The sequence below is a fragment of the Arachis duranensis genome, chromosome 8 (genome assembly GCF_000817695.3).
Source record: "Arachis duranensis cultivar V14167 chromosome 8, aradu.V14167.gnm2.J7QH, whole genome shotgun sequence".
NCBI classification, from domain to species: domain Eukaryota; kingdom Viridiplantae; phylum Streptophyta; class Magnoliopsida; order Fabales; family Fabaceae; genus Arachis; species Arachis duranensis.
This window is the reverse complement of record NC_029779.3, coordinates 35,117,287-35,134,332: the sequence shown is the minus strand read 5'-3', so window position 1 is coordinate 35,134,332 and position 17,046 is coordinate 35,117,287. Positions and strand designations below refer to the sequence as shown.

Sequence of the window (17,046 nt, the reverse complement as noted above, 5' to 3'; positions counted from 1 at the left end):
TATTTTAATTTATATTATATATATAATAATAGTTATATAAATTTTAAATTTTAATTTTAGTTGTTAAATTTTAATAATTATAAGAATGACATGAATATTCATAAAAATAAATTAAAATTTAATTTTTTATTATCCATAAATAAGAACAGAATAACTTCTACGCAAGTTATTATAGAATAAAGCTAAGTGGGATTAAATAGGACAAAAATTTACCTCTATTTTATTGTCATCCTTAGTTATTTCATGGCAAGGGATAATTTTATTCTGATGTAGCAAAATGAAAAATCACAATTGCAAATCTTGAAAAATTGAAGCCTAAAAGTATTGGATCACTACAAGAAGTGTCCAGAGACATTTGGATCAAAGTTATTGGAGTTAGAATCCAATATAAAAAGGGGAAAAAAATCTTAAACGATTCTTGAGCATTATTTCAAAAGACAATAAAATTTTTAATAAAAAAATATTAATATTTTTGGTCTTTAATCTTTATTTTTTATGAGACTTATTAATCCTTCTATCAATATTTTTTTCTATATTAATGGAATAAAACATATTAAACTATTGATTTATCCGTTAAAAGTTTTTAAGATTGATAAATTATTTTTGCTGAAAATTTTGTTGTCTTTTAGAAATTATTGTCAATGCCATTTAGTTTTTCTTTTGTTACCTTTTTTAAATATATTAGATATTAAATAAAAAATATATTAATGATTAATGTGTTATATAAATATGTTTTAAAAAAAATAAATAATAAAATAATAAATTAGTCTTACAAAATTAAATATCAAAAACTTAAAAAAATATTTTTTTATTTAAAATTTATAATCTTTTAAAAAAATTATCAAAGACCGAAATAAGTTTTCACCCATATAAAAAGTAAGGTATGCAAAACTTGGAGTGAGCAAAAAAGTAATAACATCATGTGATACAAATGATTGAATAAAAATGAAGGATAATGAGTTAATGACAACATCACATGAATACCCTTGACACAACAACAAAAGACAGTAAAAAAGGACAACAACAAAGTACAATAACAAATCTTAATAGCACAATTGTGTAATTAGAACGAAGATTAATAAAGTTATATTTAAAAGAAAGATTGAGATTGAAAGATAGAGATTAAATTAAATTTTTATGTTATATTTAATATAAAATATATAGATTTGAGTTATATTTGAATATTATATTTGGTTTAAAATAAATATAAAGATTGAGTGATAATAGATTTAAGATTTAAAAAGTTAAATAAGTATTTTTTAAAAAGAAATGTTATTAAAATTTTCGTCCCTAGTTCCAGAAATTTTGGTCTCCTCATTCTTTACATTTTAAAAGTACTAAAAGATCTAAAATTTTGTATCATGAAATTGAAATTTTTGTTTTAATTTCTAACTATTAAATACAATATTTAGTTCTAATTTTTCAGTCTCAATTCTAATATCTAAAAACAAACATTAACAAAGAAAACAAACGGGGCCATTAATTTGTGAAAATATTTTTTGTTTTTATTTTCTGAAAATGAAAATTATTTTTAACTTTTTGCACTTTAGAAAACAAGATTGGTTTGTGAAAAGAAGATTCATTTCTAAGTATCGAAAATAATAAAAATATGTTTGGTTGATTTATTTTCAAAATGTATATTCAATAGTTTAAAATTATGAAACTATATTTTTATTAAATGTACGATTTTAGTTATTTAATTTTTTATTAAATTAACAATTAATTTTTATACGGTATCAATATGAAATAAATTACTATCTTATTATACTATTTTAGAAAAATTTAGTATCTCTTAAATATATATATATATATAGTTGGTTTTATATTTCCTATGGCACTATATAACAATAAAAAACATCATTTGAAATAAAAAAAATCGAAACTAAAATTAGTTTTCCACCAAACGAATCAATTAATTAATATCAAAATTTATTGAAGTAAACATATAATATACCTCCTTTAGACCTAATTGAGCATGATATAGTTGACCATAAGAATATTTTTCTACAACTATCTTGATTGTATAAGAAGAAAAATTCTCTCATATTACCGCTAACAGCACCAATTATTTGATCGTATGCAAATTTCTGCTCATTAGTTAGCCTTTCTAAATACCCACTTAGTTCAATCACAAGAGCATTAACGTCAAAATAATTGAAACAATTGACTATTACGACTTATATATATACACTAATTACAAACGATATGAATTTTTAATGGAAATACTTGATACTAATAGAAAAAAATTATATAAATAGAAATTATTTAATTTCAATTTCAATTCCATATAACAAAACAATGGTTTTCAAAATTATGGAATCTTTTTTTGACATATGTATTATGCCATACGTATAAATTATACGGGTTATTATATAAATTCATATATATACATAACAAAACAGTTTAATATTATATATTTTTTACATTAATTATATGTCAATATTTTAAAAAAAGAGATATATAAATATGTATAATATTATTGCTATATATGAAGCAATTTTATATTGCTTTAATTATAGAGACTTACTATAATTATATAAAATTTAATTTGAGGAAATAATTTTCATTGCCATAAATAATATATTAAAACTGTTAGTATATTATCTTCTTTATGGTTAATTGAATTTATCAATGATTTTCCCGTGTAAATCGTTATTACCCAATTTTTAATAATGACTTAATATACAAAATTTGAAATTAGAAATTGTTATTACTAATTCAATTAACTGGTTAATTGAGTAATAATTGTCAAATTATTAAGGTGCAAAATCATTGATTTACTCGATAGATTTCCATATATTATTTATATTTCAAGTAATAATTTAAAATTATATTATTTATCCAGGTAATAGTACTATTATTAAAAATTATTTTTTTGCATTGATTTTTAAATCAATTATTAAGTAATTATTTTTGTTAAGGTAATTGTTTATAAATTATTTCAAATTATATTTTGTTAAGATATAATTATTTAGATTATTACTCATGACACGGGTATAATTTCATTTTATACCAATTAATCAATTATAATTATATGGCACGGGTGTAATTTCAATTTTATCTATGGATTATTTTCCGTAATAATATACAATATATTATTTACCGTGATAATTTGATTTGATTGATTTCTATTTTATTTATGTACATAAATGATTAAAATATATAACATAAATATCGTAATTATTATAATTTTATGATATAATTATAATTAAGATATTTTATCATAATTAAATATTAATTTGATATAATTATAATGAAAATACTTTCTCAAAATGATATAATCTACTATTATTCATCCACTAATTATTTGGCAATAAACCTTAATATGATTTTTTACATCTCCGCTATGAGAAATAACTATTTAGATATACCAAATAATATGTAACATATTACTACCTGTATACGTTAAGGCATAAAGACAGAATTTAATTAAGATGATTAAAACTTTCACCAAACAGAATATGACCTCAATCGAATAAAAAAGGGTACTCGATTTTGTACAGAATATGACCTCAATCGAATAAAAAAGGTACTCGATTTTGCATTAATTAGCTAGTCAAAGAAATAACATACTCATTCATTATTCATGTTTCATTATATTTTTTGAATAATATATAGAAAACATATATCTTGTGTATAAAAATGTGACTATTAGTAATTTTATTAATAAACCTTTTTTTAAACTATTACTAATTTCAATTTTAATAGAAAATCTGAGGAAATAATTTCGCTTGCCATAAATAATATACTAAAATTGTTAGTATATTATCTTCTATATGGTTAATTAAATTTATCAATGATTTTTCTGTGTAAATCGTTATTATCCAGTTTTTAATAACTACTTAATATACAAAATTTGAAATTGGAAATTGTTATTACTAATTCAATTAATTGGTTAATCGAGTAATAATTGTCAAATTATTAAGGTGCAAAATCATTGATTTACTCAGATTTTCATATATTATTTATATATCAAGTAATAAATTAAAATTATATTATTTACCCAGTTAATAATACTATTACTAATAATTATTTTTTGCATTGATTTTTAAATGAATTATTAAATAATTATTTTTGTTAAGATAATTATTTATAAATTATTTCAAATTATATTTTGTTAAGATATAATTATTTAAATTATTACTTATGACACGGATATAATTTCATTTTATACCAATTAATTAATTATAATTATATGACACGGATGTAATTTCAATTTTATCCACCGATTATTGGCAAAAAAATTTTATTTCAATTATAAATAAAATCTGTTTTTATTGGTAAATAAATTGTCTTTAGGTCAACGATTTAATATATGTGTAGGTTTATTTTTTGTCAAATATAATGAAAATACAAATAAAGAAATAAAGGATAAAAATAAATTTAAAAATATCTGACACTACTTCATTTTATTAAATTATTTAAAAATAGCACATCCACACAAAATAATCGTAATATATAAATTGAGGCAATAATTTAAAATTCTATAATTATAATTTAATCAAATACTAATAGTAAAACCAAATTACCTAAATAATATTGAACCTATTCTAGTCCTTAGTCACGTATAGTATAGAATCATTCTTGTAACGACAACCAACTGAAATAACATCGTAAGTTTCAATATTTAGAATTCGTGCAAAATCAGACCATCCTCTTGTTAGATAAGCTTCATCATCCACTATCCATGCAATGCAGTAAGGTATAGAATTGCCACACCGAGAAACCAAACTAACTCTTATTCCCCTCAATGGCATTGCATTGCATGCATGCAAAAGAAAGCTGCTAATTTCTGAAAAAAATCAAAATATGTTAAACAATTATTCTAATAATGAACGGCTTAAACTAAGAAAATTTAAATATATTACCAATCGTTGAAATTGCATATCTGAATTTGTCACGAATTTAGCAAAACTGAACTGAAACTGAGGGAATTCAATTTCATTATATGCTCCACTTCGAAGATTTTCGGGCAGACGTAAAAAGCATGGAGGGGATGAAACTTGAACTTGCCCTATAAAATTTTATGGATGCAATTTCTCAATCAAAAATCGAGCTCTTCCTAAGAAATCTAACTTTAACCACATTCCATTGGGTTGGTCATAATAGGTGAGTAGATCCAACCATCCTTCGGTAAAGTAGAGACTATTGCCTCTTCTTTGAACGCTTACATCCATGTAGTTGGAACCCAAATCAGTGAAGACAACTCGATGAGGTATTTCATGGATGTGATGCATTGTAAATGATTGTGGCAAAAGACAATCGAACTGGAACATTAGACGATAAGAATAACTTAGAGTAACAATAAATAAAAAATTATCAAAAGAATAATATAATAGAATGAGTATATGAAAAATATTATAAAAAATTATAAATTGTACCTTAAAATGATCAACTTCAATAAAAAAACGAAGAATACATTCTTATTCTATGAAGTAGTAAAAAAAATACTAAATATAAAATTATGAATTGACTCTCAAATTTAAATTCATGTACCACAGAAAAACACTATATATAGACTTTTTTATAATGAAGATATGTTGCTAAATTAGTATAATTATATATTATTCATTTAGTATTAATTATAATATAATTACAATAAAATCATTTAGAATAAAAAAAAAATTTATTCGTTTTGAAGGGAAAACGGAGGCATAAGAGATCAACACGTCATCTTTAGTAATTAGGGGAAAATCCAGTTTTAATATATTAAGTAGATAGATATAATTTACTCTAAAATATTAGGTACATAGTGAATTGGTATTGAATTTTCTATTCTAGAGCTCAATTAGCTTATTTCAATTCTACGCACCTTAAGAAACATGATATCGATTTTGTCGAATCAAATAAAAGAATAATACATGAAAATGAAGGCTATCTTGCTCTATATAAGACTATTATTGGTGAAATATATAATTGTAGCTTTGTGCTAATCTATTCTATTATATAAAAATCGGATGTCTGCACTTAATGATGGAGCTGATGTGGCATGTTCTGGAGAGTGTTTTTCGATTTAATTATTTTAACTCATTTAATACAATTTATTATCATGACTTAATTATATCAGCTAATTGATTTGATTAAATTTTTTCCCGATTTAATTATTTTAACTCATTCAATATAATTTATTACCATGACTTAATTATATCAGCTAATTGATTTGATCAGATATTTAAATATTAATATAATTTATTATAATATATATTACTTAATTAATTTTACTACATTAATTATAATTTGTTATATTAGTTAATTAATTTATTCATTTATAAAGTCTGAAATAAAATAAATAATTTATTGTTTATTCTAATTGAATTCATTAAATTTAATTATACATTATATACGAATTAATAATAATTTGTAAATCACTTTATATTATATATGTATTAACAAATTATTATATATGTCTTAATGTGTTAATTAAATATTATATACGCACAGAAAAATAAATACAAAGATGATTTATATAATATTAATAATATTATATTAGCACGGTGATTTTTTTTGATATCATATAGTATTAATAATGATAATATTATTATATAGTATTATATAAACTTTCTAATATTAATATAGAAAATTGAAAAATTAACTTATGGTAATCATTCTTAGTAGAATAATGTGTCCTTTATATAGTATTGATAATTGTTGCTTAAGTTAAAATAATTGTATGTTAGTATCTTAAATTTATTTTTAATAATGACCTAAATAGACAAATCTAATTGAATTGAATGACTATATAAAATATTTTATATTATTAATATACTAAAATTAAATTTATTTTTTGATACAGAATTTTATAGGTAAATTTTATACAAGATTAAGTAATTTATATATATATATTAGACTCTCCTCATGTGTATATTACTACTTTGCTTTTGTACCTCTTAGAGGTTTATGGAGAACTACGGCTTTTAAACATGTTCTTTTGGGCTAAAGGTTGTATATTTTATATGTAAATATTCTACGGTCAGTCTTAACTTCGTAGGCTGAGTTAGGAGCTTGTTATATTGTATTTTTGTCCCTCCATTCCTACTTTTTGTTTAGTTATGCTTATGAACCTTAGGTTTCTTCGCACGCAAGTAATCCTGTTTCTTGAGCGTTGCGCTTTTTATTTTGCGATTTTGCTTTATCCGTTTTTCAAGACTCCTCGTATATTGTATCCTTTTCAATATTATTATATATAAATTTTATTTTAGAGGTCGTAATACCACACTACCTCTATTTTACTGCTTAAACGTAAAGCCCTGTGGTAGGGTGTTATAAAAAATAGATTAAAAAGAAAAGCCTTTATCTTGCCATCTTGAAGTTTGGTTTAAGAACTTTGGCTTAGAGTTCTGTCTTGACATTCGTTTCTGGAACTCTAGTTTAGAGTTCTATCTTGGCATTCTTGAAAACTTGATAGGGAAGTTCCATTGGTGCCATGGCATCGAAACTAGAATTTAGTTCCAATTGTTTGGCATTTGTGAGAAGAAATTGATTATAATGAAATTATACCATAATATGCATGAAAGTCTCGTTACACTTTGAGGTTAAATTAAGATATATGATTATGTCATTTTTCAATTCTTCCTTGGTTCTGTTTCAATTTTTAGCATTATGAGAAAAAAATAAAAAAAATCTCATGAAATATTTTGTTTATGTACTAAGAATAAAAAAGAGGATAAAAGTATAAACTATCTTAGTTCAGTCTCCGATCCCATCTCAAAGTTTAAAAAAATTATTATTTGTAAAAAGACAAATATGACCTTGCTCCTATTCTTAGAATTGCCTTGTGAAGAGGTTGCTTTAAGCTCTGATTAATTATTTGTTCAACAATAGATTGGCTCCATTGGTTGTTGGTGATGGACTTTTAAATTAAAAAATGTTAAAAGGTTATGAGAATTTATTATTTTTTACTATTATTTAATCAATAACACAATTTTTTTAATTTAGTTTTTTTTAGTCTAATAATTTAACAATATAATATATATATGATACTTTTAAACATTGATAGTTAACTGATGGTCAAAAATAAAAATTTTTAATAATCCTCTAACATTTTTCATTTATATTAGTGTATGTGAAATCTTGTGCTTCCTAGCCTCTAATATATATGCTCCCTATGAACCTTTAATTGTGCAACTTCATACAAGTTTTACGTTCCTTGAACATACATCTCTAGTAATGATTTCATTGAACTTCCTTCGTTGTTCTTCATGAATTTGTTAAATATATCTATACATATAATTTACTCTAAAATATTAGGTCCATAGTGAATTGGTATTGAATTTTCTGTTCTAGAGCTCAATTAGCTTATTTCAATTCTACGCACCTTAAGAAACATGATATCGATTTTGTCGAATCAAATAAAAGAATAATACATGAAAATGAAGGCTATCTTGCTCTATATAAGACTATTGTTGGTGAAATATATAATTGTAGCTTTGTGCTAATATTTTATTAATTTCGGATCTGAAATGATGAGATAAATTCAAATGTTGGATTGAGTCAATAAAATATAATTTTTGTAAGATATTATCAGGATAATTTATTTATATAAATCATATTAATATCAAAATTATCATATTATTCTAAAAATAAAATGGCTACAATTTTTATCTTCTAATTTTTAATATAAATTATGGGTATTTTAAAAATTGTATAAATAAATGTAAAATCATGGTAGACCTCATAATTTATGGCAAAAGTAGCATGCATCCTGCTTTAGTAAATTATGGGATTTTGATAGATTTTGAGTAAAGTACGTAACCCACAAAAAATTCCCATGATTTATCATAGTCTTAGCTTGCATAAAATTTGAAAAAGGTCTATGATTTATGCATGCTTGCATAAAACTCTATAAAATTCCATGATTTACTGTTGAGAGAGAAGTGTGTATAAAATTAGTGTGAAGTGATAAAAAACAAAATTATATATTAATATCAATTCTTTTGTTTCTATAATATAAAATTTTTCACATTGACAATGGATTTTTTTAAAATTTAAAATTATTGTTTATAATATTTTATTTAATTTAAGTTATATTATTTAAATTGTTTACTATTTTTTAATTTCATATACTTTTTATAAAATATTTAAAAAATACTATTACGCTTAAAGAAATGTGTGGGTATAAAATCACAAGTCTATATATAATTAAGAAAATTATATTAATATGTTGTGAAGTATTTTAATTTTTATTATTTTTTTTTTATTTGTTTTATCTATGTTACTTTATTTAATTTTAAGTAGCGTCATATTTAAAATTACCGCCAGTATGATATTTTATAAAATATAAAAATCAATTTTTTTATAATTTAAATATTAATGTTTGAATAGAAGAACTTAACAGACTCACAATGAGAGAGAGAGAAAAATTTACCTAGAGAAAAGAAACTCGGCATGAAAATGGTGGTGACAGGTTCAACAACGACGGTAACGGGATGAGCAGCGATGATGACATAAGCTGTGAACATTGACGGACCCAGAAAAATTTAGTAATGGGGACAAAAATATAATAAAATTTAGGTATAGATATTTTTTTTTGCTTCCTACGATATTCAACAAGTTAAGGACTAATCCGTCATGAATTTGAATTCCATTTAAGAATCTACAATTGGTTGGCAACGAGACAGAATTCGAACCCTCAATACTTATATAATAATTTAATTTTATTATTTATACTACCAAAATTATTCTTTAATGTATTATATCTTATTTATTTTTATTCATTGATGATTTTTAATTGTCTATTTTTAATAAAAATTTTCTCTGATTAAATTGATTTTTTTTCAATTAGTAATATAATTATTATGACATCTACTTTGTTCAATAATATTTAATTATTATTATGTGTTAAGTTTAACAAAATATTTTTTAACATAAAATACAAAAGAACTATTTATATTTTATTTTGAGACAAATATAATATAATAAGCGGTATATATGTATACAAGTATTAATTTTTTTTCAAAAAAATTTGTGGGGGCAAATGCCCCCTCTATATTAAACGTGGATTCGTCTCTGGCTGTGAAGAAAGATGGGAGTTGTGAATAGGTAAGCGGTGATGGACTCAGCAACAACATGATAGAAGCTATGCGGTTTTTTGTGAAGAAGTCGAGAAGAAGAAGATTTTAGGTGATGATGATTGAGTTTATCTTGCATGGCTATAGAGTATAGACTGAAGCTATGAATCATGTGTGATGTGAGGCAAATTCTAATTACTAAAAAGTGTTTATATGTATATATTCGGGGCAGGTACACCCTAAACTCGACGATACCTGTCTTAAGCAAAATCTGTCCCGACTCGAGTCAAGTTATTACCCTTTTCATTCGGGTATAGATGGGTCGGGTACCTGTGTATTCGAAAATTCCTGCCAAATCTAACCACGTAATGATACCCCTTTTATTAAGGGTTTATCGCTAGCCAATAAATTGCTATATACACAAGGCTAGATTCTAATTCCTAATAGTTGTTTAAACGGACGAGTGAAATAATCACTTAACAAACTCAAATTGATTAAGATAAATACTAATTATTTTTAATATTTTAATATTAAAAATTTTAAGAGTTTAATTTTAATTATAATTTTATAAAATATTTGTAATAATAATTATTATATATATTATCTAATTTTTTAATAAAATTTTTAATATAATTTTATGTATTATCCAGTACCTTAACATTCACTAGTATTTTATTAATTTCGGATCTAAAATGATGAGATAAATTCAAATGTTGGATTGAGTCAATAAAATATAATTTTTGTAAGATATTATCAGGATAATTTATTTATATAAATCATATTAATATCAAAATTATCATATTATTCTAAAAATAAAATGGCTACAATTTTTATCTTCTAATTTTTAATATAAATTATGGGTATTTTAAAAATTGTATAAATAAATGTAAAATCATGGTAGACCTCATAATTTATGGCAAAAGTAGCATGCATCCTGCTTTAGTAAATTATGGGATTTTGATAGATTTTGAGTAAAGTACGTAACCCACAAAAAATTCCCATGATTTATCATAGTCTTAGCTTGCATAAAATTTGAAAAAGGTCTATGATTTATGCATGGTTGCATAAAACTCTATAAAATTCCATGATTTACTGTTGAGAGAGAAGTGTGTATAAAATTAGTGTGAAGTGATCAAAAACAAAATTATATATTAATATCAATTCTTTTGTTTCTATAATATAAAATTTTTCACATTGACAATGGATTTTTTTAAAATTTAAAATTATTGTTTATAATATTTTATTTAATTTAAGTTATATTATTTAAATTGTTTACTATTTTTTAATTTCATATACTTTTTATAAAATATTTAAAAAATACTATTACGCTTAAAGAAATGTGTGGGTATAAAATCACAAGTCTATATATAATTAAGAAAATTATATTAATATGTTGTGAAGTATTTTAATTTTTATTATTTGAGGAATATAAATTTAATATATTTTATGTGAATAATAGATAAAATGTCATGAAAATAAAATATTTAATATATACCCATAAAAAATTTTATTTCTCTCTTAATAGTAAATCATGGACTTTTATAGAATTTTATGCAACCATCCATAAATTGTGAGTTTTTTCCAAGTTTTACGCAAGACTATGGTAAATTATGAGAATTTTTTGTGGGTTACGTATATCATTCAAAATCTATCAAAATTCCATGATTTATTATGGCATAGTCCATGCTATTTTTGATATATATTATAGAATCTCTCATGGTTTTACATTTATTTGTGTATTAGATATTTTTCGTACAGTTGTGTGATAGATCGAAAATTTACGAGTGGAGGCAGTAGTTAAATTGTCTAATCGGAGCGAATGGGGTGGATATCTGCAAAAATATTCTAAGGCTTAAGTTAGAATAGATTTCAAAGATATGTGTGAATAGGATGAGTAACGTATCTGAAGGGAATTTTGGCTCCCCTTTATAAAGTTTGAATTAGTTATTTTATCTTCTCGACTAAGATAAGAGGATATTTGATTTCGAATATTAATTAGAAATTGTAAAATCGATTTGGGCCGTAAAAAGGAAGTCAAATGCTAGGTAATCAGGTTAGAGGCAGTTTCGATATGGAATTCGAATAACGGATCCGTAACAATTTGTAAATTTTTTAAAATACTCATAATTTATATTAAAAATTAGAGAATAAAATTATAGCTATTTTATTTTTAGAATAATTTAATAATCTTGGTGTTGATATAATTTATATAGGTAAATTATCCAAATTATCATTAGAAGACAAATATATCTTCAGTTTCTTTATGTATTTGAACTTTTTGTTTCATAATTGATTTCTTGAAAATAATAATAACAATGATTACAGGAAATGAAATTTTAATGAAGCATTTGTATTTAAAAGACGTAGTCTTCTGATTTAAAAACAACTTAATTAAAATATAATATTATATATTGGTGGCGATCAAGTAGATTTCAAAAACCTCAAAATTATTGGGGAATGAAGTTTTATGGAGCATTTACATGCATATACTATAAATCCTTTAAAGAAATACATGTACGTCAGTGATAAAGAACATACCAAAGACTGTGAATCAGCATAGTGAAGGAAGGTATCCTGCCAATTGCTAGGACCAAAGTTTGCACAAGGTCGCTCATCAACAGAAGCAGCTCCAAGAGACATTGTAGTTTTTTTTTTTTTCTCTTACTTTGAATTATATTTTGCTAATGGAATACATGTTTTATATTTATCAATGGACGATGATAAAGCTCAATTTGGGCAGGGGTATATATATATGAAAAATATGCTTTACAAGAGCCAATCCAAGTCTTTCTAGTCCTCTTAATTTTTTTTGTGTCTGTATCATTTTTCACTTTACAAGAGCCAATCCAGGTCTTATATCCTCTTTTCTCTAAAAAAATTTCCGCTGTAGTGAAATTAGTCTTTTCGCAACTACCGCTGACATTTTATAAAGGCTGAGATAATAAATTGGTAGACTATTGATTACTAATTTGATGAGGATCAACTTTCCTACTTTACTGAGAACATTTGCTTTCCACAAACTAAGTTTCTCTTCCACCTTATCAATTACCGGCTTCCATGTTTTTATCAGTCTTGGATTTGCTCCAAGATTAATTCCCAGGTACTTTACCGGCAGAGTGGTTGTCCAACACCCTAGTAGTTCACACATTCGATCAACCCACTCTTGATTGCATTTTGCCGGTATCAAACTGGATTTTTTAAAGTTAATGCTCAACCTGGACATAACTTCAAAGCACCGCAAAAGTCTCTTGTAATTTCGAACTGTCTCCTCCTCTGGTGGACAGAACAATATAGTGTCATAAGCAAATTGCTGGTGTGACAACTCTATATTATCCCTACCAACTAAAAGAGTGATATTCTCCCATTTCTAACCGCCTCCCCCGATCATCCTATTCAACACATCAACTACAAGGACAAACAAAAGCGGTGATAAAGGATCACCTTGCCACAACCCCCTTTTCATCCTGAACGATTTCGATGGTGACCCGTTAACCAATATGAAGATAGAGCCTGATCTGATACATTCTCCAACCCATGCCCTCCATCTTCTCCCGAACCCCATCTTTTCTAGAATAACATCAACAAAGTTCCACTTGACTCTGTCATAAGCTTTTTGGAAATCCAGTTTGATGATTGCTGACGCCTTTCTTTTCAGTTTAAACCATTGTACAGTTTCACATGCTATTAACGCCCCATCATGTATCCTGGCCTTAACAAAAGCATTCTGTGATTCTCCTACTAAGCCTGGTATTACACTTCTCATTCTCATTCTCCTCTATCTCCTTTGTACCCACAAATTTCGGTACCAGCGCTACCCAAGTAATATTGGAATCTATTGGTAGCCTCGCCATCTCAAAGAAAGTCATCACAATTTTAGTAAATTCCACTCTAATCTCCTCCCAGCACATTTTTATAAAGTTCATGTTATACCCATCACTATCCGGCGCCTTAGACGATTCGCAATCCCATACTGCATCCTTCACTTCCTCCTCCGACGGTAACATCTCTAACGCTTGAGCTTCCTCCATCCCCAATCGGTTGACTAGACCATCTCGAAAGCTGATATTTGGCGTAACTTCCTGTTGGAACAATTTCCTATAGAAATCTCTGATAGCGACCTTGATCTTGCATGACTCCTAACCAACCTCCCGTTAATGACTAAAGACTCAATCTTGTTATTTCTTCTTCTCGCTTATACAATATTGTGGAAATATCTTGTGTTCCTGTCCATCTCCTTGGCATGCCGAGCCCTTGACATTTGTTTCCAGTGTATATCTTGCCTCGTATACCACAGTTCACAGCACCTCACTAGCGCCTTTCTTCTTGCTTCGATTGTACCATCATAAACCCCATTACTGACCATGTCATCCACTTTGTTGATCTCATCCTCAAACCTTTTTATCTTTTCAGGTATATTCCCAAAGTGCTGCTTGTGCCATCTACCTAGCGGTTTTGATAATGCCTTCAGCTTATCCAGAAACTGAGCATCTTCCAACCCTCTCCATTCTTCCTTCACCATCCTTAGGAAGCCTTCATGTGTGAACCATGAATCTAGGCTGCGAAAAGGTCTTGTACCCTAAACTACTCTTCTGTCTTCTACTATCAATAGACAATGATCTGATAATCCTCTCGGTCCTCCTCTAAGCCGAGTATCTGGGTATGTGTCCAGCCATTCCAAACTCACCAGGCATCTATCAATACGACTACAAGGCTGTCCTCTAAACCATGTATACTTACAATCATTAAGCGTTAAGTCCACCAACTCCATATCATTTATCAATGCTCAGAAGTCTTCAGCGGTTGCTGATAGACCTGTCGCCCCTTTTCTTTCATCCATATGCACAATTTCATTGAAATCCCCATGTAACAAAAAGAAATTTGGTACAACCCTGTAACATAACTTAACTCCTCCTATAGTAAGAGTTTTTCCTCTCTCACATGCGGTCCATATACTAGACAAACAGCACAGTGAAAGTTATTTTTAGTCATCATTTCTTGCACATATAACCACCTATCTCCTTTATAGCAATTTAACAATTTAAAAACAGATTCATCCCAAATTAAGAGTAAGCCTCCTGATGCTCTAAATGAATTAACGCACTCCCAACTAGCACTATCAAACCCAACATAACTATTCTAAACTTATTTTTGAAGTTTTTTATCTGAAGCTTTTTATCATATTTAATTTTGCAACTCCTCTCAAACACCTAACATTCCAAGAGCTTAAAATCATTTATAAAATTTATTACACACCTGCTTACGAATTTTTGGCCGACTTTTTCTGATTTTCTCCTTTTGCTTAGATTGTCTCCATTTTCTAGCTAATTCGTCATTAATAACAATGATAACAGGAAATGAAATTTTAATGAAGCATTTGTATTTAAAAGACGGAGTCTTCTGATTTTAAAAACAACATAATTAAAATATAATATTATATATTGGTGGCGATCAAGTAGATTTCAAAACCCTTAAAATTATTGGGGAATGAAGTTTTATGGAACATTTACATGCATATACTATAAATCCTTTAAAGAAATATATACATGCATGTCAGTGATAAAGAACATACCAAAGACTGTGAATCAGCATAGTGAAGGAAGGTATCCTGCCAATTGCTAGGACCAAAGTTTGCACAAGGTCGCTCATCAACAGAAGCAGCTCCAAGAGACATTGTAGTTTTTTTTTTTTCTCTTACTTTGAATTATATTTTGCTAATGGAATAAATGCTTGATGTATATTTATCAATGGACGATGATAAAACTCAATTTGGGCAGGGGTATATATACGTGAAAAATATGCTTTATATATGTATATGACACGTGAAAAAAATATTTTAGACACTAAAATATAAAAAAAATTTGTTATGTCTATACCCCTCATAATAAATACGCTTTTTATTATAAAACAATTTTGTTTTGGATATTGTTCGGTTGGTCGGTGTACCGGATGGGTCGGGACGATCTTTTACGAGCTGGTGGAAATGAGTTGGAATCTGGGTTGGATGTGCGGACAGACGATCTCGCGGGTTCTTCGTGTGATGAAAGGCGGTGCCACCTGCAATGACACTCCGACGCTCAAGTCAGACGATGAGCAGGTGGTATTGGAGGAAAAGATTTGGTGACGTATCTTGGGAGAGGAGTAAGTCCCTCCCCTTTTATACCTTGTCAATGAGATGGGTCCCGCGAGAGCAGACTCACCTTTCTGGAACTTTCCTAATCTCTAGCTGTCAATAGCTGGATCTCATGAGGTGTCCGGATAAAAGGCTGAGCATGCGGTGCTTTGTTGCCCGTTTTCTCGAGTCGGGTTGGGTCGGTCACGCGACCAGCTGGGCAGGCCGCAACAAATATGTATGGTACTGGACAATGGACAATGTATGTTAAAGAGTTAAGAATCAATCATTAATTAATATATAGATGTGATTTCTAAAGTGCTATTCATTAACTAAAGGGCGGTTTAACACCCTTCATGTAGGGGTGACAAATGGGCCTAAACCCGCCGGGTCGGCCCGCGTAACTCGCCAAAAAAGATGGGTTGGGCTGGAAAATCGGGACCACCAAATAGCAAAAGCCCGCCTAATCCGCACCGCTTAAACCGCGGATTTTGGCGGGGCGGGGCGGGCTTTCTCACCGGACTAAGGTTTTTTTTAGTGAGGGGGTATTTTTACAAATTTTTTTGCCAAAATCTAACTTTTCCCAACCTAACTTACAAAAGTATGAAGATAAAAATTGAGTGTTTTGAATTATGTTTATGTTATTTTGGAGACAATATTTATAATTATGTTTTGGATTATGTTTATTTTGCTTTGAAGAGAATATTTATACTTATATTTTGAATGAAAATTTGGTTTATAATTATATTTATTAGATATTTATAATTACAAAGACTTTAATGTTTGTGAATATAAAAAATATAATTTTTTATGCCATTAGAAATTATAAATTTATTAATATGGTTGTAAAATTATATATATTACTTAGTAGTTAATAGTAAAAAAAAAAGGAGCTTTGGCGGGTTTAGCCCGCCAGCCTGCCAGCCCGCA

General features: G+C 26.9%; 2 protein-coding genes across 2 annotated transcripts in view; both read right to left on the bottom strand.

Annotated features, from left to right (window-relative positions):
* Nucleotides 1-12,659, bottom strand: part of LOC107462309 (probable terpene synthase 2) — an 18,018-nt gene extending 5,359 nt beyond the window's left edge. Inside the window, exon 1 of the mRNA XM_016080884.3 lies at nucleotides 12,546-12,659. Coding sequence (XP_015936370.2) covers nucleotides 12,546-12,647 — 102 coding nt within the window. The 5' untranslated portion in view covers nucleotides 12,648-12,659. The remainder of the gene's footprint in view (nucleotides 1-12,545) is intronic.
* A 1,058-nt stretch (nucleotides 12,660-13,717) lies between these two features.
* LOC107462308 (uncharacterized) lies at nucleotides 13,718-14,526 on the bottom strand. Its single transcript, XM_016080883.1, has 2 exons — nucleotides 14,206-14,526; nucleotides 13,718-14,086 (listed from the first exon to the last, which is right to left on the bottom strand). The coding sequence occupies exons 1-2, from the start codon at nucleotides 14,524-14,526 to the stop codon at nucleotides 13,718-13,720; spliced, it is 690 nt and encodes a 229-aa protein (XP_015936369.1).
* Nucleotides 14,527-17,046: the final 2,520 nt, after the last annotated feature.